The sequence below is a fragment of the Urocitellus parryii genome, chromosome 1 (assembly GCF_045843805.1).
Source record: "Urocitellus parryii isolate mUroPar1 chromosome 1, mUroPar1.hap1, whole genome shotgun sequence".
Lineage (NCBI taxonomy): Eukaryota > Metazoa > Chordata > Mammalia > Rodentia > Sciuridae > Urocitellus > Urocitellus parryii.
Window position 1 is genome coordinate 95,077,773 of NC_135531.1, and position 22,683 is coordinate 95,100,455.

General features: G+C 41.1%; 2 protein-coding genes across 3 annotated transcripts; one reads left to right on the forward strand and one right to left on the reverse strand.

The window, feature by feature from the left end:
- Positions 1 to 130: 130 nt before the first annotated feature.
- On the reverse strand, positions 131 to 14,914 carry Hars1 (histidyl-tRNA synthetase 1). Of its 2 annotated transcripts, XM_026384338.2 has the most exons (13): positions 14,756 to 14,914; positions 14,387 to 14,476; positions 9,579 to 9,698; positions 6,680 to 6,775; positions 5,889 to 6,014; positions 4,401 to 4,508; positions 4,147 to 4,245; positions 3,827 to 3,920; positions 3,525 to 3,652; positions 3,190 to 3,432; positions 1,372 to 1,488; positions 887 to 1,033; positions 131 to 547 (listed from the first exon to the last, which is right to left on the reverse strand). In XM_026384338.2, the coding sequence occupies exons 1-13, from the start codon at positions 14,843 to 14,845 to the stop codon at positions 476 to 478; spliced, it is 1,530 nt and encodes a 509-aa protein (XP_026240123.1). In that variant the 5' UTR covers positions 14,846 to 14,914; the 3' UTR covers positions 131 to 475. The 2 variants fall into 2 exon arrangements, with proteins under 2 accessions (XP_026240123.1, XP_026240124.1); XM_026384339.1 differs by lacking the exon at positions 887 to 1,033.
- Positions 14,915 to 14,989: 75 nt separating this feature from the next.
- Positions 14,990 to 22,182, forward strand: Hars2 (histidyl-tRNA synthetase 2, mitochondrial). The gene is made up of 13 exons (XM_026384341.2): positions 14,990 to 15,253; positions 16,459 to 16,533; positions 17,464 to 17,583; positions 17,702 to 17,797; positions 18,453 to 18,578; positions 18,674 to 18,781; positions 18,952 to 19,050; positions 19,499 to 19,592; positions 19,915 to 20,042; positions 20,118 to 20,360; positions 20,520 to 20,636; positions 20,829 to 20,975; positions 21,393 to 22,182. Exons 1-13 carry the CDS (start codon positions 15,146 to 15,148, stop codon positions 21,450 to 21,452), a joined length of 1,521 nt encoding a protein of 506 aa, XP_026240126.1. The 5' UTR covers positions 14,990 to 15,145; the 3' UTR covers positions 21,453 to 22,182.
- The last annotated feature ends 501 nt before the right edge of the window (positions 22,183 to 22,683 follow it).

The window sequence follows — 22,683 nt, forward strand, 5'->3', positions numbered from 1 at the left end:
ACTTTGGGGGATAGCTCATGGGCAGTACCGTGTCTTTTTGCCGTTTCCACTCCTGACTTGATCTGAATGGGTGGGTCAGGCTCAGATGGGGAAGGCCATGCTAGGCATTAATGAAACGGACAGGCTCCAGTGGTTGAGACATTTTATTAGACCTTTGGCGATTAGTTGCAGGAAGACATCTGCTCCATCTGGTATGGGACCCTGTGGTTGAGGCCATTTCAGAACCCCCACAGGTAACTCAGGAAAAAGACTCGTCTAATCCCCAGGGCCTTCTATAAAAGTGGTGTAGTACTTGGCCACTTTTGTCACTGATTACCGGTAAGATAATCATAATAAAAATAAAAAGTCTCTGTTCTGACCACATTTGAAGTCTTCCTGCTGCAACAGGAATGTGCAAAGCTGTTGAAGTACATATGCAGTTTTGTTTTAGTCTCAAACAATGCCAGTCCCACTTTCCTTTCATAGTTTACTCAGTTCAGCAGATGCAGAGGGGTTGGCTTGTTCTCCTCCTAATCTCTTCCACAAGGTCTTCTCTTCTGACGTCCACCTGGGCAGAACACGGAAGAAGGTAGTATAAGCATCTTCCACTCCATTGCTCCTTGAGTGCCTACTTCTTCTAGTCATCAGATTTGGCTCACTGGGAGCAAGAACCCATTCAGACACCCTAAGGTAGACCGTGCCTCTTCAGGAGACAGAAAGACACAGGGTATATGTGGTATTGGATATCTTATCCTGCTATGACCATAGTAACATGTTAAGTCCTTCCTTATTTAACTCCTTTAAGCATTTGTCTGAATGCCAGGCTTTTGCTCAGGTCTCAAATGGGCATGAGCCCATCAACTTGGCTTATATTCTCCTTCCTTGGCATTCCTGACCTCCCCCTTACCTCTTCCCTGCTAGCCACTGAACGGAGCTTGATAACCCCTTCCTTGAGCTCCTGCTCCCCGATGATGGCCACCAGTGGGATGCCTGCTTCCTCACAGTACTGCAACTGATTCAGTAACTTTGGGTTCTTCTTGTAGAGCAGCTCAGCCTGCAAGGGACCAGGGCAGATGATGAAGACTGGCTTCTGCTATCTTCAGGGACAAATTCTTGGAAACCCAAACTGGCATCCTGCTCTTAGTTCCACCTCAAGACATAATTGCAGGCTGGAGTTGTAGTTCAGTGGTAGAGCACTTGCTTAGCATGTGTGAGGCACTGGGTTCAATTCTCAGCACTGCATATAACTGAGTAAAATAAAGGTCCATTGACAACAACAAAAAAATATTAAAAAAAAAAAGAAATAATTGCAAAAGACCCTATAGATGAACTTCTATTTAGTTTGTGCCTAGCATTTCCAAGTTTGCTGCCATCCTGGGGCTTGTACCCTACCTTGATCCCAGCATCCCACAGCTCTGAGACAAGCTTCAGTCTCTCCTCCAGCAGTTTCTTCTGTGCAGATGCCACAAGCACCTGTGTCTCTGTGGTCCGGACCTTCTCCTCTAAAGCCTGGTGAATGGGCAGATAAAAGTCAGACAGCAGGGCTAACACTGTCAAGGAGCAAACACTGACAGGATAGGCTCTACTTAGCATTCTGAGACTAGGTCCAAGTCAGTGAGTTTTACCAGGGAAGGGTATCGGTGTTCTCATGTAGCAATTTAGCTTAGGGTAGCTCTCAGAAGATAGAAGAAATAAACTTATACATATGCCTTGCCAGAAAAAATAATCTAGGGCAAGGGAAAATATATCTTATTTGCATTATTTCAAGCTCATTTCTGTCTAATATGTTAAAGGTCCATAAGAACATTCACACAGAAGTACTACTATGAGCCCATCCCAGGCAAGCAAATCAGCCCTGGCCTTCTAAAGTCCCTACTTAACTACTTGTCCATTCAGGAGACTATGTCTCTAATACTTCAGTATTAGAGAACCCAAGGTATGGGGGACAAGGGCAAATGCTGCTGCTGCCCTTTGACTTTTTCTGGAAATTACTGTCAAAGTTCTTACAATGTGGGCTAGGGGTGGTAGCTCAGTGGTAAAGCGCTTGCCTAGCATGTGTGAGGCACTGGGTTCAATTCTCAGCACCACATATACATAAATAAAAATAAAGTTCTATCAATAACTTAAAAAAAAAAGTTGTTACAATGTAAGATGCCTACATTGGACCTCAACTGGGAAACACGCATCATGTCCACCCTGTAGAAGAGGTCCTGCTATGATTATAGTAACACAGGAACATTGGGAAGGTTGCCAGAATATTCCTAAGGATAAAATGCAGCCAGCCATTTAAGAGCAGCAGCATGAAAGGAGGGCTTGGGGCTGATATTGTGGCTCACTGGTAGAGTGCTTGCCTAGTAAATATGAGGCACTGGGTTTGATCCTCAGCACTGCATAAAAGAATATTTAGCTGGGCACTGTGGCACACACTTGTAATCCCAGTGGCTTGGGAGGCTGAGGCAGGATTGTGAATTCAAAGCCGGCCTCAGCAATTTAGTGAGGCGCTAAGCAACTCAGTGAGACCCTGTCTCTAATAAAATACAAAATAGGGCTAGGGATGTGGCTCAGTGGTCGAGTGCCCCTGAATTCAATCCCTAGTATCCCCCCCCCTCAGTTAAAAAAAAAAAAAAAAAGAAAAAAAAAAAAGGAGGGCTTGAGGCCATGAGGGGCTTCCTTGGTGTTAATCTAGGTGCTAGAGAGACAAGGCAGCCATCTCAAGTCTTAGACACACAGAGAAAGAATGTTACAGAGTGGTTAGGAGTAAGACTTGAGTTTGGCTACCTGAATTTAAATTCTGACTCTGCCACTTACAAGTTTCATGACTTTGAGCAAATTATCAATTTCATATATAAAAACATGCAAAAAAAATAGCTATGCTAAATAGATGGCTATTTGCCAGAATTAGCTAATGCATGAAAATCACCAAGCACTGTCCCGACATATAACATTAAAATATTAAGTATTCTGTTATGAGGAAGACTTGAATTTTGGATTTACCAGCCTAGGTTCCTGACAGCCCTGAGGAAGTAGGGGTCCAGAGCACAGGATTTAGTGGAGACAGATCAAATATCTATAAAAAGGGGCTTTAATTGGGTTAGAATTTGTGAAGGCCAACAATCATCTTTTCTGTATTTCTTGCTCAATTGGAGATCAAAGGTAGCTTGGATGCCACTGCCTTCCCAGACTGTCTTGTACCCACACCCTAGGACCTACCTCTAATCTCTGCTCCACGATGGAGAAGATCCGCTCCACTCCAATGCTGAGCCCCACGCATGGCACCTTGCGCCCTTTGGGGTCGAACATGCCCACCAGCCCATCATAGCGTCCTCCAGCAGCTATACTGCCTACACCTAGAGGCTCTTCCCCTGGTTGGGTTGGGGTCTGTAGCAACACTGCCTCATAGATCACCCCAGTATAGTAGTCCAGTCCTCGAGCAAGGCTCAGGTCAAAGGAGATCTGTGGAGATAAGGATATGGTCAGTACAGATTAGGATCAGGGACCTGAAGCCCCAGAGGTCAGCCAGGGCCTCCATCCCCAAGTTGACTTACCTTGTCAGCAATGCCAAACAGGTTCAGGTACTCAAACAACAGCTTCAGATCTCCTAGGCCTTCCAAGGCCTGCTTGCTCTGGGATAGTTTAGGATCCTGTAGCAGCTGCTCCACCAGAGATACCCCACCTGGGGAGAAAGATTCATGAGCCAGATTGTCCAGGAGAGGAAAAAGGCAGTAGGTTCAACTTTTTGCCTGAACTGCAAGCACATGTGTATATTAGCACACACACTCACTCTCTACACACACTTAGGACTGAGAGCAGTGGGAGGCTGATGGGGATGCTGGGTTCTGTTCCTCACCATGTTGTTGGACATAGTCCCCAATGCGGTCAGCTACTTCAGGTGCAAGGCCCTTCTCTCCTACCATCTCATTCTTCACTTCCTCCCAGGATACCTGGACAGAGAGATACCAGTTGTTGACCCTGGAGAGCTTCCCTACCTCAGCAAGGTGGACCCTCCGTGGGGGTAGTCTTAGAGCAGAAGCTGCCTTTCAACTTAGATCCTGGGGCTAAACTTTCTTTGGTGGGCACAGAGGCAGGCACTTCCTCCTCCTAATTTTATTTTTCATTTCTCAAGGCAGAGTGGGATCTAGGAAGAGAGTCAGGTGCTTGGGTTGTTACCTTGTCCAGTTTGTCTACTGAGGAGCAGATGGTACGGAACTTGTCATCAGGAACACCACAGATGGCAAACATTCCATCGAGGATGCGCCGATCATTAACCTGTGGGGACCCAAGACATGATAAAGAGGGAATATCTTTCTTTTTTGTGACCTCAATATTCCTTGATCACCGGGGCTATTGGTTCCTTTGCACAAGGACTTTCTCCTGTGAGAATCCAGGCCCTACCTTGCCTCCCAGCCCTGTTCAGTTCTGACCTTGACCAGGAAGTCGCCTATCTGAAGTGAACTCAGGATCTCACACATGATCTTCAGGCACTCTGCATCAGGAATCATGGGGTCAAATTGCCCAGCAATGTCAAAATCCTGCAGGAAGAGGGGTAGTTAAAGGGCCTCAGAGTTTGAAACATCTTAGGAGAGACTCTTGGGAGCTCAGCTCTCTATGAAGGCCTATTTGCACTCAAGCACAGACATTCTCATTCACTTTCTACAAGCAATCATCAGCTCAGAGGAAAATCCCAGGTGTGGTTTCCTTTCTATGTATTGGGCTATTTTCCTTCATTATCTATATCTTCATCAGGTTTTCCCTAATTCCTCCTATTGTTATAAGGCCTTAGTCATTAACCATTTTTTTCTATTCATCAGAAGCTGAGGGCCATGACACAGAATGCAGAACGGAGTGGTTGAGAAGTGACACCAGCAAGCCATTGAGATGATAATGGTTATGTTAAGCTGTGTATTCAATTGTAATATTAGACCCCTGCTGTCACTCTGGCCTGCTACTTTGGATTTCTGGAGAGTTCCCATTGGTTGGGGAAGTGCCGGAGGAGGGATTTCCGGTTGGTGTGTGGTGTGTCCTCAGGTGAGGAGAAGGCCTCGCTCCACCTCGCGTGGGTTCGCGGGAGTGCTGAGAATAAAGGAGTCCCTGTTTTGAACCTACAAGGCTGTGTGGCAGCTCGGATGATTTGATATCTCAAATTGAATTTCCTTATCCACTTATGTAATCTTAACATAGTGGTTTAATATAAAAAGCACTAGACCTGATCTCATCATCTGCTGAATATCAAGTTTACTTTTTTTTTTTTTGGTGGGGGGGAGTATCAGGGATTGTTGAACCTAGGGGCACTCACCCACTGAGCCACATCCCCAGTCCTATTTTGTATTTTTTAAAATATATTGTTTTGGGGCTGGGGTTGTAGCTCAGGGGTAGAGCACTTGCCTCACATATGTGAGGCCCTGGGTTCAATCCCCAGCACCAATAAAAATAAATAAGCAAATAAAATAAAGATTAAATAAATAAATGTATTTTTAGTTGTCAATGGACCTTTATTTTATTTTTTGATACTTGGTGCTAAGAATTGAACCCAGTGCCTCACACATACTAGGCAAGCGCTGTGCCACGGAGTCACAATCCCAGCTCCCTATTTTGTATTTTATTTAGAGACAGGGAATCACTGAGTTGCTTAGCACCTCACCATTGCTGAGGATGGCTGTCTCAGCTTCCTCAACTGCTGGGTCATTACAGGCATGCGCCACCGCACCTGGCTCAAGTTTACGTCTATGTAAAATGGAGAAAATCTCTCTTCCCTTCCCCATAAGGCCATTGTGAAATCTATATGAAAACAACATGGAAACCTAGAAACATTATTGAGACAACCAGTTTAAGACACCACAGTATTCAGTATTCTAGTGGCTTGAAGGAGAGCTGGAGTTACCCATCCTACCCCATAGTTTCCCAGTACTCACACACTGGTAGAATTCCCGATATCGGCCTCGGGTCATGGCTGGATTATCCCGCCGGTATACCTTAGCTATGTGATAACGTTTAATGTTGGTCAGTTTATTCATTGCCAAATACCGAGCAAAAGGAACCTGATGACAGAGAGTTAAGGAGGAAGTTCCTCCTATCACAGTTTGGAAGTTATCATCACCTACAGAAGCTGGGGTCTAACCTCACCCTGTATAGGCAAAACCACCACCCATAAGATTAAAAGCATTTTTGAACATCAGACAGAATCAATAGTGATACCATAAAGAGCAGCTGAAGTCTCAAAAAGAGGACTCCTTCCTCTTTGATAGTGTCTCCCCTCATTGTGCTCACACAGCAGGGGGCTAAGCAGATTGGGCACAGAGCAGATTGGGCACAAGTGCTCTGCCACTGAGCCATGGGGAAATCTCTAAACAGAAGATTCTCTGTGTAGCTTAGAGATAAAGGAACTGTGCTGTTGGTCAACAAAAGAGAACTTTATCTACTACAAATGGCAGGGGAGAAATATTCTGAACCAGGGGATTGTTGTAGAACTGGGATCTGGGCCTTGACATAAAGCTGAAGTTTCACTTGGGATTCAGAAGATTTCTAAGGCTGTGCTCTTTAGTAATATCCCATTTCTGGTTTAGAGAAATAATCCCCTAATTGCCTGAGGTTTCATATTTAATCTTACCTGTCTGCCTGTCCCTATACCTGAGGCTAGAAATAGCCACAGCCTAGTAAGAGTTAATCCATCCAAAGTCTAAAGAGCCCAGGTTTAGAAAGATACAGTAAGATCATAACGAAGGGACAACAGCTCCCCACCCTGGTCCTTCAGGTCATAGATAAGCTTCGAGTCTTCTCCATATTTTCCTGTTAGTGTTTCCTGGAGAAAACAAAGAAATATGGTCACAATAATTTAAAAGAAAGTTTTGAAAACAAAAATCCACTATGCTAACATGACTAATTTCAACATGTCCATATTCCCTCTGCTCTTTATTCCAATGCTTATGTGTTTGATGCAGTTAAAATAAAAAGGAAACACCAATTTTGCATTGATTTTTCTGCTTATTACTTTTCCATTCTGTGATGGAGCTAAAGCAATATTATTAATATTATTATTTTGTGATTCTGGGGATTGAACTCATGGCCTCATCATACTAGGCAAGTGCTGAACCACTGAACTACATCCCAGTCCCCTCTTCTTTAAGATTTTGAGAAGGGTCTTGCTAAATTGTGGAGGCTGGCCTCTAACTTGAGATTCTCCTGCTTCAGTCTCCTGAGATACTGGGATTACAGGCATGCACCACTGTGCTTGGCAGAAATTATAATTATTTTTGTAATGGGAATTGAACCCAGGGGCACTTTACCACTGAGCTACATCCCCAGACCTTTTTTCTTTGAAACAGAATTTTGCTAAATAGCTTAGGGCCCCACTAAGTTGGTGAGGCTGGCCTCAACTTGTGATCCTCTTACCTCTGCCTCCCGAGTCTCTGAGATTACAGATGCATGCCACTGTATCTGGGCTTAAAATATTTTTTTAAAAAGATGTACAATATTCCAGTGAGAAGAAGCTCTGTATTTACTTCCTCCCTATTGTTATCTTTTTAGGTATTTAGGTTATTCTATTTTTTTTTTTTTTTTTTTTTGCTGGTGGTTGAGGAGATTGAACCCAGGGGTACTCTACCATTGAGCAATTATTTATGTACTTTTATTATATAACAGCAGTCTCATAATAAAAGCTAAGTTGCTCAGGCTGGCCTCAAATTTGTAATCCTTCTGCCTTAATTTCCCAAGCAGCTGAGATTATAGGTGTGAGAACTGTACACACCAGGTTATTCTAATTTTTAGAAATATTCTGTAACATTTCAATAAGCCTATTTGGATACATATCTTTTCTGTTTTTGAATATTTTTCTTGAGGAAAAGCTTCTAAGAGGGGTCATTAGACCAACAAACAAGTGTTTTTTATAATGCCTGAGAGAGCTAAACAATGTCAAAAGCTAAAACAGAATGTCTTAAAGGTATTATAGCAGTCCTTAACCTGTGATGTGTTCAACAGTGACAACATATTTCAGTCATCAGACTGCCAAAGATGTAAAAAGCCTGAAAATTCCCAGTGCCTTGAATAAGAAACACATGCTGATTGTTGTTTTTAGCTGAACTATGAGTACCCCCATTCATGTTGAAGTCCTAACCTCTAGTAACCTGAGAATGTGATTGTATTTGGGAACAGGGTCTTTAAAGAGATAATTAAGCTAAGGCCCTAATTCAATACATCTGGTGAACTTATGAGAAGAAGAAATTTGGACCCAAAGAGTTGATGTGAAGACAAAAGGAAGAAGATGGCCATCTATAAACCATGGAATAGATTCTTCCTTCATAGCCCTCAGAATGAACCAACCTTGCCAATACCTTATCTCAAACTTTTGGTCTCCAGAACAGTGAAAAGATTAATTTCTGTTGTTTATGCTACCCAGTCTGTGGCTCTAGCACATGAATAGTTTGTAAAAATATAAATGGGTTCAAAATTTTTCTTTTTGGTACTGGGGATTGAACTCAGGGACATTCAACCACTGAGTCATATCCCCAGCCCTTTTTTGTATTTTATTTAGAGACACAGTCTCACTGAGTTGTTTAGGACCTCACTAAGGCTGAGGCTGGCTTTGAACTTGCGATCCTCCTGTTTCAGTCTCTGGAGCTGCTGGGATTACAGGTGTGTGCCCAGTGGGTTCAATCTTTTGACCCAGCAATTCCATTTATATGAATTTGCCCTGTAGATAAATGCCCATGAATAGACATTGCTCTAAGCACTGAGTATATATCAGTGAACAAGACAAAGGCAGTGAGAAGAAACAGGTACTATATTATGCAAGGAAAGAAATTAACAGATAATTTCAGATAGTCACAATTACTCTAAAAGACATAAAATAGGTTGATGTGATAGAGAGGGGTTACTGTAGACAATTTGGAGAGGATTATTTGAGGAATGGTATCTAAGCTGAGATCTAAAACTAAAGCCTGCAATCTCTAATTTAATTTACTCTGAAACTAAAGTCATGCAAAGAGCTGGGGAAAAAAAGAGTTTGGGAAAAGGGAAGAGCAAGAATATTAAACATCCTGAGGTAAAACATATTTAATATGTTCTAGGATTAGAAGGAAGACCAGAATAATATAATGGGTAAGGGGGAAAATAGCATGAGATAAAGCGGAAAAGGCAGTGGCCAAGTGATCTAGGGCCTCCTAAGCTCAAGTAAAGAGCCAGAATTGTATTTTGAGTGTAATGGGCATCAAGCAGATATTGATGCAATCTGTGTGGGTTTTTTTTTTTTTTTTTTTTGACCAGGGATTGGGCCCAGGAGTGCTTTACCACTGAGCATGCCCAGTTCTTTTTATTTTTTATTTTGAGACAGGGTCTTGCTAAGTTGCTGAGGCTGGTTTTGAACTTGTAATCCTCTTGCCTCAGCCTCCCAAGTTGCTGGGGCAAGCTGGTTTTTAATAGCAAAGAACTAGAAACAACTGTAGGGTCCATCAATGGGATACTGGTTGCATATTTATACTTCATATACATAGGGGCATCCATGTATCTAGAAAACATCCCAAGTACAGATGCTATGGAATTCAGTGTAAATAGGAGCGAGAATGACTTCTATTATGAAAAGCATATGTTTCTCTTCACACTTCTCTTACCTTTAGTTCAAACACAGGTGTATCAATTACTTCTGCACCATGGCGTTTGAAGCAGCAGATGATTACATCAAAAACCTTCTCCCGAACTGCCATCTGCCGGGGACTGTAGTCTCTTGTGCCCTGAGTCAAAATCCACCAAAGAATCAGGAATGAGATTTAAAACAAAGAAGAGTAAGTTCTGGAAATATAAAAGAATGATCTCGACAATGAGGAAAACAAATCCTTTCCTAAACTCAGATTTTCCTATAGACCACTGAATAGTAAAATGAATACAAATTCCCTATTAATTTCTATACTCATTTGCTATTGGCCTTTTAAATTCCATTTCCATTTTAGTTTGGTTCTATTTTCTAGAATTCTTGGACCATTTTTCTCCAAGCAGGTTTTTAAAAATTTTGGGAATAACAGAATTTCCTTGTCTAACAGAAAATACCTACCTGATAACAGGCACATAACTAACTCAAAGCAGTTCAGAGTTGAATTTTAAAGTTTACAAGCAGCCTTTCTTTCTCAACGTAATTTTCTTCTAAATTCTAATTAATACTATTGTTTGTTCTTTAATTTTTTCTGTTAGTAGTCCTAAGACACAGGTTAGGGAGATAAATTTTGTAGATAAATTATAGGATGTTGAGAAGTTAAGTCATCACCCGAAGCCAGGTTTGTAGCAGGAGAACTCTCGTCAAAGGACCTCTTTTCCTAAACAAAAATATTTAGTAAGAACAGTGGCACTGAGTAATCTTTGCAATTCTTTAATGTATGGCTTAAAAGAAGGCAGCTGTGCTTTTTGTATTCAATATCCAATATGTTGTTTTGGTTAAAGTATACGAAGATAATCTAATCTTAAATAGATATATATTTATAAAAGAAGGAGTATTTTAGCAAACTTTTCAGCTAATACAACAACAAGCAGTTGTTTCTTAAAGATTGCATGTAATGTGGAATCTGAAAGTTACATCAGTGGATTTTTCATACAGGTACATTAGAATGCATTAGCCTCACAGTTATATAAGGTAACTGGAATAGTAAAATTGACAGAGACAGAAAATAAGATAGTGGTCACCAGATGGCAGAAGGGGCAGGTGGTGTGGGAGTTTTTGTTAAGTGGGTATAGTTTCTACTTGGGATGATGAAAAAGTTCTAGAACGGATAGTGGTGATGGTTATAAAACAATGTGAATGTACTTCATGCTACTGAGCTGTACACTTAAAGATTGTTAAAATAGTAAATTTCATTATGTATATTTTATCACAGTAAAAAAACAAACCCATTACTGTATCTTGTACTTTAAATAGATCTTTTACCCATGCATGATTTTATACATACATGGGTCATTTGCAAAATACATTGATAACAGTTATACAGATCTTTCAAATGTTGACACGTTTCATTATGCAATATCAGAAAATTATACTTGTCAATTATCACCACAGATCTCATCAAGAAAGTCTTTAAAGCATTGGAAAACTGTCAAGTTCATGGTGGAAAATAAAAATTTTCCAAAATTCTAACTTCTACTTGAATGCCTGAATTTTATCACTGACAATAAATCACTGCCATGTCTTCCTTAAAATGACAAGGCTCATTTTTTTGAAAAATGTCTGCTAAATATCCAAGTCTGAAAAGCCATAATTTATTGTTCAGTTGTTCTTTCAAATTAAAAAGATGTTCTATGAAAAATGTAACTAGCCAAGCTCAAAACTTGAACAATGGCTCAAGTGTTTTCCCCATTTCCGAATGAAGTACAAGTAGCATATTCAAGGGTTGAGATCAAATAAAATTAAAAACTTTTACTGTTTTATAAAGAACATTCTTGAGAGAAACTGAATTTTGCTTCTTTTTTTATTATTTTTTTGGTAGTTGTAGATAGACAAAATGTCTTTATTTTATTTGTTTACTTTTATGTGGTGCTAAGGATCTCGAACCCAGTGCTTCATGCATGCCAAGCAAGCGCTCTGCCACTGAGCTACAGCCCTAGACACTGAATTTTATTTTTTAACTGTGAGTACACTGAGGAAAGAACATATAGTTGGTCCTCTGTATCCAAAGGACCATAAATCCATATCTATAGATTTAAGAAACTGGATTAAAAAATATTTTGGGGAAAAATTGCATCTGTACTGAACACACACACAGTTTTTTCCTTAGTCATTATCCCTGAACAATATAATAACTATTTATGTAGCTTTTACATTATATTAAGCACTATAAGTAATTTAGAAATGATTTAAAGTATACAGGATGTGCATGGTTTGTATGCAAATACTAATCATTTTATATGAAATACTTGACCACCTGTGGATATTAGTAGGAAACAAATGGAACCAATCCCCTGAAGTTACCAAGAGATGACTGTACTGGCTACTAGTATAGTTTAGTGCCACTGTCTCGATTTGTGCCTAAGGTAGACGTTCTACTCATACAGTGCTTTTGCACCTTCAGTGCAAATGTTAACAGTGGAAAAAGCAAATAACGTTTTATTATCATAAAAATGTTTTTGACCATGAAGTCGCCTTGAAAGGGCCTTACCCCTACATTACTGAGTTATCTTTGGTAAAAATATGAATTACACATTTAGAAATGTGTTTCAACAAGTGAAGTAGATATTTACTCTTTAGCATAACCTCATTTTTTTTTTTTGGTACCAGGGATTGAACTCAGGGGCGCTTGACCACTGAGCCACACCTCCAGCCCTGTTTTGTATTTTATTTAGAAACAGGGTCTCACTGAGTTGCTAAGCACCTCACCATTACCCAAGCTTGGCTTTGAACTCGATATCCTCATACCTCGGCCTCCTTAGCTGCTGGGATTACAGGCATGCGCTAATCCTCATTTTCTTTTAACATTATATTATGGGAAATTTCAAAGACAACATTTAGAGAATAATAGTATAGATCACTATATAGCCATTACCTAACTTCAACAACCAGTAACACCTGTTAGTTCTTATTTCATTTAAACCCTGACATCTTGTTCCTGAAGTATTTTCAAATTCTAGATATTCTATCATTTTCATCCATATCTATTTCAGTATGATTCTCTAACATGTAATGATTTTAAGAAAACTCAAAACACTACCTTTATTTTAATCACAAAACTACATAGCAACCCTTTAATAGTATTTAATACTAAATCTAATTGTATCAGCTTCTAAACAAAGTCTATATACTGTACCTGGTTGATATGTTTGTTTAATCTATGACAATTTCTCAGTTTCCTTTCTTCTTTTTCTGTGGGGCTGGGGATTGAACCCAGGGTTTTGTGCACGCTAAGTACTTGCTCTGCCACTGAGCTACATCCCAGCTTTCTTTTTTTTTTTTTTTTTCCTTTTCATATAATTTACTTATTGAGGAAATTGGGTCATTTGACTTAATTTTTTTTTTCACATTTTAAATTTGGTTAACAATACCTTCCATGTGTCATTTAACATATTCCTTCATTTTGGGTATTTTGTTTAAATTAATAGTCGAAAGACCTGATTGGATTTAAGTTCAACTTCCCTTGGCAAGAATATTTCATAGTGAGTGCTATGTATTTCTTATTGCATCATATCAGCAGGAACATATGTCTAGTTGTCCTGCTTTTAGTGATGTCAGGACTGATTGCTGAGTTTAGATAAGGCTGGACTGAGCTATCATAAATTCCCCAGAAATTTTACACCTCATTCAGTAGTTTGAATAATTATTAATCATTATGCTTCAAGATTTTATACTCTCTTTAACCTCTGAAAAAGAGAATATAGAAAGGAAAAGCTCAATGAATTTAGGAGCCCAAAGAATTTAACCTTAACTCAAAGAAAACAAACTATTTCTCTTCTTCCTTGAAATTCAATTTCAGTTACTTTCACTGAATACCTACTTATTTCTAGGCATCTAGTCTAAGCCTCTCAGGGTAAGTAAACCACATGAGTAACTATTAAAAGTCAGTGAAATAATAGAGATTTGTATGAAGTGGCAAGAGAACTGAGACGAAGGAGTAAATAATTCTGTTTGCAGAACTTAAAGAAAATCGCATTTGAATTGAAATCCTCAAGGATGAGCTAGGAATCTTCAACTTCATTCCACTCTACCTCTCTGGTTCTAGTCATGTAGGTCTGTTTCTAGTTCCTGGAAACTACTAAAAAAAGTTCTTTCCTGCCTCAGGGTTTCCATACACTGCTGGACCTATTTCCTTACACTCTTCTCTTGGCTGTCTCTCTCATCCATTGAAGCCTCAATGAATCTTTCTTAGATCCTCCAACTCTCTTTTATGTTTTTCAGACAATTATTGTTAATTTCTTTATATTACCCATCACATATGCATGTGTGGGATAATTTGTCCTAAATCTGTTTTTCAGTGGACTATAGGAATCACTAAAACATGGAACTACCAAACCCTTTATTTCTGGAAGAGCATAGGACATGCCGTTAATAAAGTCAATGTTCTGTTTTGACGGACTTTGGAAAGTTCCCTAATGTCCTCTTAGCAGCTGCAATGTACTGTCATGAACAACAGAACTCCTTTTAATACTACCACGTTGTATTAAGTGATTTGTACAATGTTAAGAACATAGTACTCAATGAGTTACTGAATTAAAGGAGTAGCAGCAACAGGCTGACTCCCCTGAGCATCCACCTAACTAGTTTCTGTCATCATTTTGCCTTCCCATAATGAGTCAGATAGAGTTCAATCCAGCCCAGTGCCCAGAGCAATTATTGTTTCCTCTGCAATATTTCAGAGCCTCCTCAATGACCTGGTTTAGGGAACCAAACATTCTAGTGCCTTTGTGAATGGAATTAGGATTCTCAGAGGCCCCACAGGAATCATATTACCTTGGGGGTTTTGAGCACAAACTTCTGTTTGCTTTCATCAGGGCCCAGCTGTGCCTTCAGTTTCAGTAGTTTTGCCACCTCCTCTTCGATCTGTGGAGAGAAAAAGGCCTCTGAGCTATTCATCTGTCACTCCCATCCTCCCCCGCCATTCATTCGATATTCCTCCCTCATCAGGAACTGGGGCAGATCTCTCTGCTTAGACTAGCCTTACTTCTCTGGGGACCCCTCCTGGCTACCTCTCCACCCAGCCCATCCTTCTCCCTAGCAATCCAGTCCCCTTCCTTCACATACCTGACCTCCATGTAGACCACCCCCGTTTTATGCCCTCCCTGGCTTTGCCTGGCCATTCCCCTGCCGCCTGGGTCTCACCTGCTCGGTGCTGGCCTTCTGCTGCTTGAGACCCCGCACGCGCTCTCCCTGAAGTCGCACCAGCTCTTCCAGCTTAGCTCGCTCTGCCATTCCGTCTGCCAACCAGAGCCAACTGAGGTCTAGACCAGCCTGGGTGGACTCGACTACAACCCGGACGACTTCCGGCTATCGAGTCGCTGGCCCGCCTGCCTAGAGAGCCTCCGCAGAGTGCAAAATCCACTTCCGGGTTAGAGAGCCTGGGAAGACAGGATCTCAGTCAACCTGGACTGATTCGGTTCTTGGTCCTTCCTGGCGATCCTGCTTCGCTTCTCCCGCGCACTACGGGGGCCCCGCCCCACTGGTTCCCAGGCCTTTGGCTCCTGTCCCGGAAGGCCGGTGCTCTGCCGCACGATGCCCCAGCTCGGACTCCTGCCCAGGAGGACCTGGGTTACGCTGCTCAGCCAGCTCCTGCGACCGCCCCGCGCTGCGTGCATCTCTGCAGTAGGTTGTCATAGCCAGGTGAGCCGGACTGAGATAGCTTGTCTTTCAGGGTTGGGTCTTCAGGTCTGGAAACATGACTCGCGACCTGTACTATATTATCACGGCTTTTAAAATGGAGTGCTCATTATGTACTTGCACAGAACTAAGCATTTTGGGTGCTTTGTCATTTAACATTTGGAGCAATCTTGGGAGGTTGGGGTTTTTATTTTCATTTTACAGTTGAGGAAACGGAGGCTGCAAGGTTTAATGCCATGTCTGAAGTCATGCAGCAAGGGCATTATTTTAATACAGGTCTATATTCTATTAACTGAAAATTTTGGAGTCGAACACATTATATTCTTAAGCAAAATATTGTGGATATTCCCACTAAATGGGATGGCCAGAGACCATAAACACATTGAGTTCACATTAGAGTTTACTTTAAAATGAATCTCAGAAGGACATCTTCAATTTTCAGAAATTTTTGGAGTTTGGTATTACATATGAGGGATTGTGGCTTTGAACTTGTACTTCTCTTTGGGGGATAGAATCACTAAAACATGGAACTACCAAACCCTTTATTTCTGGAAGGGCATATGACATGCTGTTAATAAAGACAATGTTCTGTTTTGCTGTGCTTTGGAAAGTTCCTTAATGTCCTCTTAGCAGATGCAATGTACTGTCACAAACAACAGAACTCCTTTTAAAAATTAATTTTCAGTCACAGCATGTTACTAGCCTGAGTTTTTAAGTTTTGTCAAGAAATGCTTTCCTTTTCACCTCAGGCTTGTTCGGGGTTCTTGGGCTACTTCTGTTTCAGTTTACATTTTCCTTATCTCCAAGCCTGATAAACAAAACTGTCTTATTAGGATTCCTATTTTTGCTGTTTGAGTAGGAACTGAAGACTGGAAGAAGTCATAATTAATTCCTGCTTTTACATGTTTGTTGGTGTAGTGGTGTTCTGTGCCTTCATTGTTCTCAGTTATTTAAACTTTTTCAGACACTTAAAAAACTAAGATACAGTGAAGAAGCTTGTGTGGTGAAGACCTGACCTCATATATTACATGTATATTTGTAGATACAGCATAGGTTCTTGAGGAGGGCGGCTGAGATCAGGATAGCACTCAGGCTTCCTGTTGCTTAGGGTCAAGGGTTTTTGTAGGTTGGTGGTCCATAGGATCAGTGACGTCACAGGTCTGACCAGTGTGTGATGGAGCCACATCTTATATTCCTTTTTCTTCCAGGTTGCAGAGGCATTGTTAACATCCCAACCTAAACCACATCAAGAGAAACCAAATTTTATCATTAAGATCCCGAAGGTAATACCCTTTGCTCATCCTGTCCCATTAGCATGCTTTCAAGGACTGACCTCTGCATCACTTATTTCTCTGACCCCTTTTAGAATCCTTTTAAGCTAAGTTTTCTTCCTCCCTTTGGACCAAGGATTGAACCCAGGGACACTTAACCACTGACCCACATCCCCAGTCTTTTTTTTTTTTTTTTTTTTTTTCATTCTGAAATAGGGTCTCACTAAGTTGTTTAGGGCCTTGGTAAGGCCTTAGGGCTGGCCTTAAATTTGTGAACCTCCTGCTTGCCCTCCTGAGTTGCTGGGAATACAGGCATGTGCCACCACACCTAGCCTTTTAAGCTAAATTAAAAGAAAACAACACATTCATACAAAACCTTTACAGCTGGCCATGGTGGTGCATGCCTGTAATCCCACTGACTCAAGAGGCTGAGGTAGGAGGATCACACTTTGAGGCTAGCCTTAAAGACTTGGTGAGGTCCTAAGCAATTTAGTGAGACCCTGTCTCAAAATAAAAATATAAAGAATTGAGGATGTAGCTCAGTGGTAAAGTTCCCCTGGGTTCAATCACCAATCTAAAAAATCCAAGAGGTCCTGAGTTTGATCCTCAGCACCACAAAGTTTTGTTTTGTTTTTACAAAAACCCTTTACTGGGCTCGGGTTGTGGCTCAGTGGTAGAACGCTCGCCTAGCTTGTGCCAGGTGCTTGGTTTGATCTTCAGCACCACATAAAAATAAACAAAATAAAGGTATTGGGTCCAACTACAACTAAAAAAAATTTAAAAAACCTTTACTATTTTTGAGATATTGGGTGAGTATCAGAGTCAGAAAAAAATGTTAGCTCTAAACCTTAGATTATAGGTATAGTTTAACTCTTTCTCTTAAATGGTCATTTAAATTTTTTGTTTTGTTTTGCTTGTATTTTGACTGCTTTTGGCCTCAAGGGCACCAGGGATCTTAGTCCTCAACAGATGGTTGTGAGGGAGAAAATTCTTGATATGGTTGTCAGCTGTTTTAAACGTCATGGAGCAAAGGGTTTGGATACCCCAGCATTTGAGCTAACGGTAAGAACAGAAGAGGGCCTAGAACCCCTTTTTTTTACCTACCTTCAGAGTCCCAAAGGGTTTCTCATCTGTGTTCTCTAGTCATCCTTTGAACTGTGGCTCTATTTGGCCCCTGTAGGAAATGCTAACTGAGAAATATGAAGAGCACTCTGGGCTCATGTATGATCTGAAAGATCAAGGTGGAGAACTGCTGTCCCTTCGCTATGACCTTACTGTATCCTTCTGAGTGCTGCAGTCTGACCTCTGTCCAGATCCAGAGAACTTTCTCTGACAAAAGGGAAGAGAGTGATTCTGGGACACTATAGTTTTATTGGCAGTAGCCTTCTGGTTTCTCCCAGAAGGCAATTGTTCCAGCAGAGCCTGGGCTGGAGCCCTGTCATTTAATTTTGTTGTGTATTAGAATTCCTTGGGGAAGCTTGCTAAAACATCAATTCCAGAGTTTCTTATTTCTGTAACTTCAGTGGAATTCAACAATTTGCATTTTAAACAGGCATCCTGGGTAATTAAAATGCATGTGGTCCTTGGCCTACACTTTTAGAAATAAGGATTTGAAATTGTAGGAAAATCCAGGTTCTGAAGCTTGACTATTTTGAAATAGTAGGGTTTGGGAGGAAATGGCCCAGACCTGAATTTCTCTGCTTCTTTCTGTTCAACTTTCAGTTTTGCTAGGTGAGATTCCTTCACTTGACACTCTTCAATATATTTTGAATGCCAAGCACTGCTACCCCTTAGGGATAGTGGGAAATAATACATAGAAAGTCCTTGTTCTCAATCCTAGTGGATAAGATCCAATTGATAGAGGACAAATCCTCTCTAATGGGCCCAAACTTTGAATGCAATATCTTTCTTCCTTAATCTATCTATATGAGGTCCCCTTTGCTCGTTATCTGGCCATGAATAAATTGAAGAAGATGAAACGCTACCAAGTTGGAAAGGTGTGGCGGCGAGAGAGCCCAACAATAGTCCAAGGCCGCTACAGGGAGTTCTGCCAGTGTGTGAGTGACCTGATGGGGATAGCACAGCTTGATAGTTAAACAGGGAATTGACTGATTAGTGGAAGTTTTTTCCTTTTTTTTTTTCTTTACTGTAGGATTTTGACATTGCTGGTCACTTTGACCCTATGATCCCTGATGCAGAATGTTTGAAGATCATGTGTGAAGTCCTAAGTGGGTTACAGCTAGGGGACTTTCTCATTAAGGTGAGGCCTAGCTGAGGACTGGGGGAGATGTCTGGATTTGGCCTGATAATGTGAATATACGTGTACTCTTTTGGTAAGATTTTTTTTTTTCTTATTCCTGTTATGAGTCAGGAGGTTTTAAGGGAAAGGGTCTTGACAAGGCACTTGGGTTACTCGCATTGAATTTACAGGTCAATGACCGGCGGGTAGTGGACGGGATGTTTGCTGTTTGTGGTGTTCCTGAAAGCAAGTTCCGTGCCATCTGTGCCTCAATGGACAAACTAGACAAGGTAATGAAGAAACCATGCTTCAGTAGACCCTATTTGGATTTCTGCCATGTCCTCAAATTCATACCATTTGAAGAAAATAAGGAACAGTGTCTGGAAGTGAGTTCTTGAAGGAGGAAGTTAAGGAGATATTCTGAAGCAAGATCTGAGTTGTACTGTATGGTGAGGATAGTGGCTGAGTATCTTAGACTGCCTCTGAGGGCTTGGATTGTGGCTCAGTGTTAGATTGCTTGCCTAGCATGTGTGAGGCACTGGGTTTGACTCTTAGCACTGCATATAAATAAATGAATAAAATAAAGGTTCATCAACATCTGAAAAATATTTTTTAAAAAACTGCCTCTGAGTATACTAATATACTTAACTATTTATGACATACTTATTAAATGACAGATACCCTTTTCCAGTTAGACAAAGGATTTGGAACTGAGCTAACATTTGGATATTTATGCAGATGTCTTGGAGAGATGTGAGACATGAGATGGTGGCAAAGAAAGGCTTGGCTCCTGAGGTGGCTGATCGAATTGGGGAGTATATCCAATGTCATGGTAAGAACCAGGGTTTTCAGAACTGTGATAGAACCAGGCTGCTGCTGACATTTTCAGTTTCCACCTCCAAATCAGCTACTTTCTATAGATGTATTTATTAAGCTTCAGAGCCTGGTCTGAATTTAGTTTTCTTTTTACTTAATATAAGTATGTTATATCTTCAAATGGCAGAGGTAAAGGCAGGGGAGAGGACCTCATGATACGAGACCAGGATCTTCTCTTTCTCCTTCTCCTTCATTTTAAAAACAAGATTAGATAAATTTGGATGAAGCACATCCGGGTAAATAGCATACACCTTATTGCTCCCTACATTTCTTCCCAGGTGGAGTATCTCTGATAGAGCAATTGTTTCAGGATCCCAGACTATCCCAGAATAAGCAGGCCCTAGAGGGCCTAGGGGACCTGAAGTTGCTTTTTGAATACCTGACTTTATTTGGAATTGCTGAGAAGGTAAGCTGAGTTGGGAGTGGACCTCTTGTGTCGTGAGAGCCTGGTCTGGGATTGACTATAGCCTTGTCCTCACAGATATGCTTTGACCTAAGCCTGGCTCGGGGCATGGACTACTATACAGGAGTGATCTATGAAGCAGTACTGCTACAAACCCCAGCTCAGGCTGGGGAGGAGCCCCTGAATGTGGGCAGTGTGGCAGCTGGTGGGCGTTATGATGAGCTGGTGGCCACGTTTGACCCCAAGGGCCACAAAGTGCCATGTGTGGGCCTAAGCATTGGAATAGAGCGAATTTTCTACATTGTGGAGCAGAGGATGAAGGTAGGTCCTAGGTAGGGCTGAGGTAGGGTTAGAGATATAAAAATCTATTTCTGGCAGTATAGTTGGACTGCTTTTCTGATAATTTATTTATCTTGGTTTTTGGAATTGCTGGTGCAGAGGATGTTTTTATTAATTTTACTTTCTTCTATTTCTTATCAGAATTCTTTCAAGAAGGTACGGACCACAGAGACCCAAGTATTTGTGGCCACGCCCCAGAAGAACTTTCTCCGGGAACGGTTGAAACTAATTGCAGAGCTTTGGGATGCTGGAATCAAGGTATAGTGGGGCTGCTATCTGTGCCATTTAGGCATATATGGAACTCAGGAGCAAGGCTTATTTCTACCTTTTTTAGTATACCACTAGAGGGCCAGCCACTTATTTCTGGCTTCCTTGGAAATGTATGTTTTTGGAGTTTATGTGCTGTGGTGATAGTAGTAAGGTCCCCTACTGTGTCTTGACTCCTTTCAGGCAGAGATGCTATACAAGAACAACCCTAAACTATTAACTCAACTGCACTATTGTGAGAACACAGGCATTCCATTGGTGGTCATTATTGGTGAGCAAGAACAGAAGGAAGGGGTCATCAAACTCCGTTCGGTGGCCAGCAGAGAGGAGGTGAGTGGGAGCAGGCAGAAATAGAAGGGATCAAGTGTTTGTATCTTTTCTAGATTCTTAAGAAATATGTGTTTTCTGGCTGAGAAAATAAATTCAGGGGTAGTAGTATTAGGGTTGAATGAAGACCTACCCCAAACAACAGTTGTAGCCAGTGAATATTGGCTGTGTGGGCAGAAGAAGGACAAATGAAATTTGAATTGGTGTTTTGAGACTAATCAACAAAATAGATCAGATGTTTTAATCCTTTTCGTCTTGAGGGCATACATTTTCTCGGTACACTTGGAGCCTTTACTACTCCCTACTGGTTGCATAAATAGTTGGAACTGATACAGAGTAAAATAAATCTGGAAAAACAATGGCTAAGAAGATAGTAGTACCCTTTCTAGTTTGTCACATGAGGGTTCTCTTATGTTTTAGGTTGCCATTAAACGGGAAAATCTTGTGGCTGAAATTCAGAAGAGACTGTCTGAGTCTTGATCCTTGCCTGATTGCCATCTGCTGCTCTTTGTAGAAAAATTTTCATCCAGGACTGAATTCCTGATAGACTTCACAACAGCTGGCCAGGATGGGTGACAAGTGCCTTCTGCCTCCTCTGTCCTTTCTGAATATGGAACTATAGAAGGCCCTAAGGACTCTTGGGCTAGTGTAAGCAGCTACTCTGCCTGGTGCAGATGGCTGGTATGTGAAAGAGACATACTTTTGCTGTAGAGGCAAATTTGAAATGCCTCTGAATGCTATGAAGAGGTGCTAAAATGGTTGCTATGATCAAGGCTCTGGAAGAGTTGCCTCAGGCTGAGGATTCTGAACCATGGAGATCAGATGCCAGATACTTAGCTTTTCATTGTAGTGTTGGAACCAGATTCTGGGGAATTTGTCCACAAGTCCTTGGCCTGTCCAGAGAGTTTTGGGAAGACAGCGCGGATGGACAATGGCTATTTTCTGCTACATCTGAGGACATAGATGGTATCTCAAGAGCATGGTATTATTTCTAGCCTATCCACTGGTAACAGTAGCAGGATGGGGCTGTCTGTTTAATAACCTTGAATATTGAACTTAATAGGTGAATTGAATAGATGGAGATCTGATCTTTTGAGATTTTGGAGACCATTTTCTATGCCAGAATCATTGCTGTGACTATTCGACACTGCCATGGAGGCTCTTCTAGAATTGGTTGGATAAAATATTAAATAAAATATTAAGTGTAATAGTTTGGGTAATTTGCTATCATGGGGTTCATTTGCATAGGCCATAGAAAATGATTGCGTGTACACTACACTAGAGAATTCTGTGAGCTAGGAGAAACCTCCCTGGGGTGATACTTCTGCATTTAGTAAAGGGAGCTGCCACAGTTCCCTCTTTCTATTCTCCCTTCATACAGTTATGTCACTAAAAATCACCATATTGTGAGCCATTTGCCAGAATGCTTCACTTTAGGATGGTGTGCTGATGACCTTTCTTTCCATATCTAATCCTGTTGATTAAATTGTGCCCTACAAACTGAATGGCCAATTCAATGATAACTGAGTTAAGGAATGGGTGGGTCCATTATTTCAAGAATTAGGGCCCAAGTGCAAAAAGAGTTTTTCTTCTGTGCCTGGGGAAAGGTAGCAGCTGTTGCAAATATCCTTTAGCTTAGGACCATATTCCTAGTGCTTGCTGGTGAATGGAACTTATAGATCCCCTAATTAGCACTTCAGCCTTTCAAAGG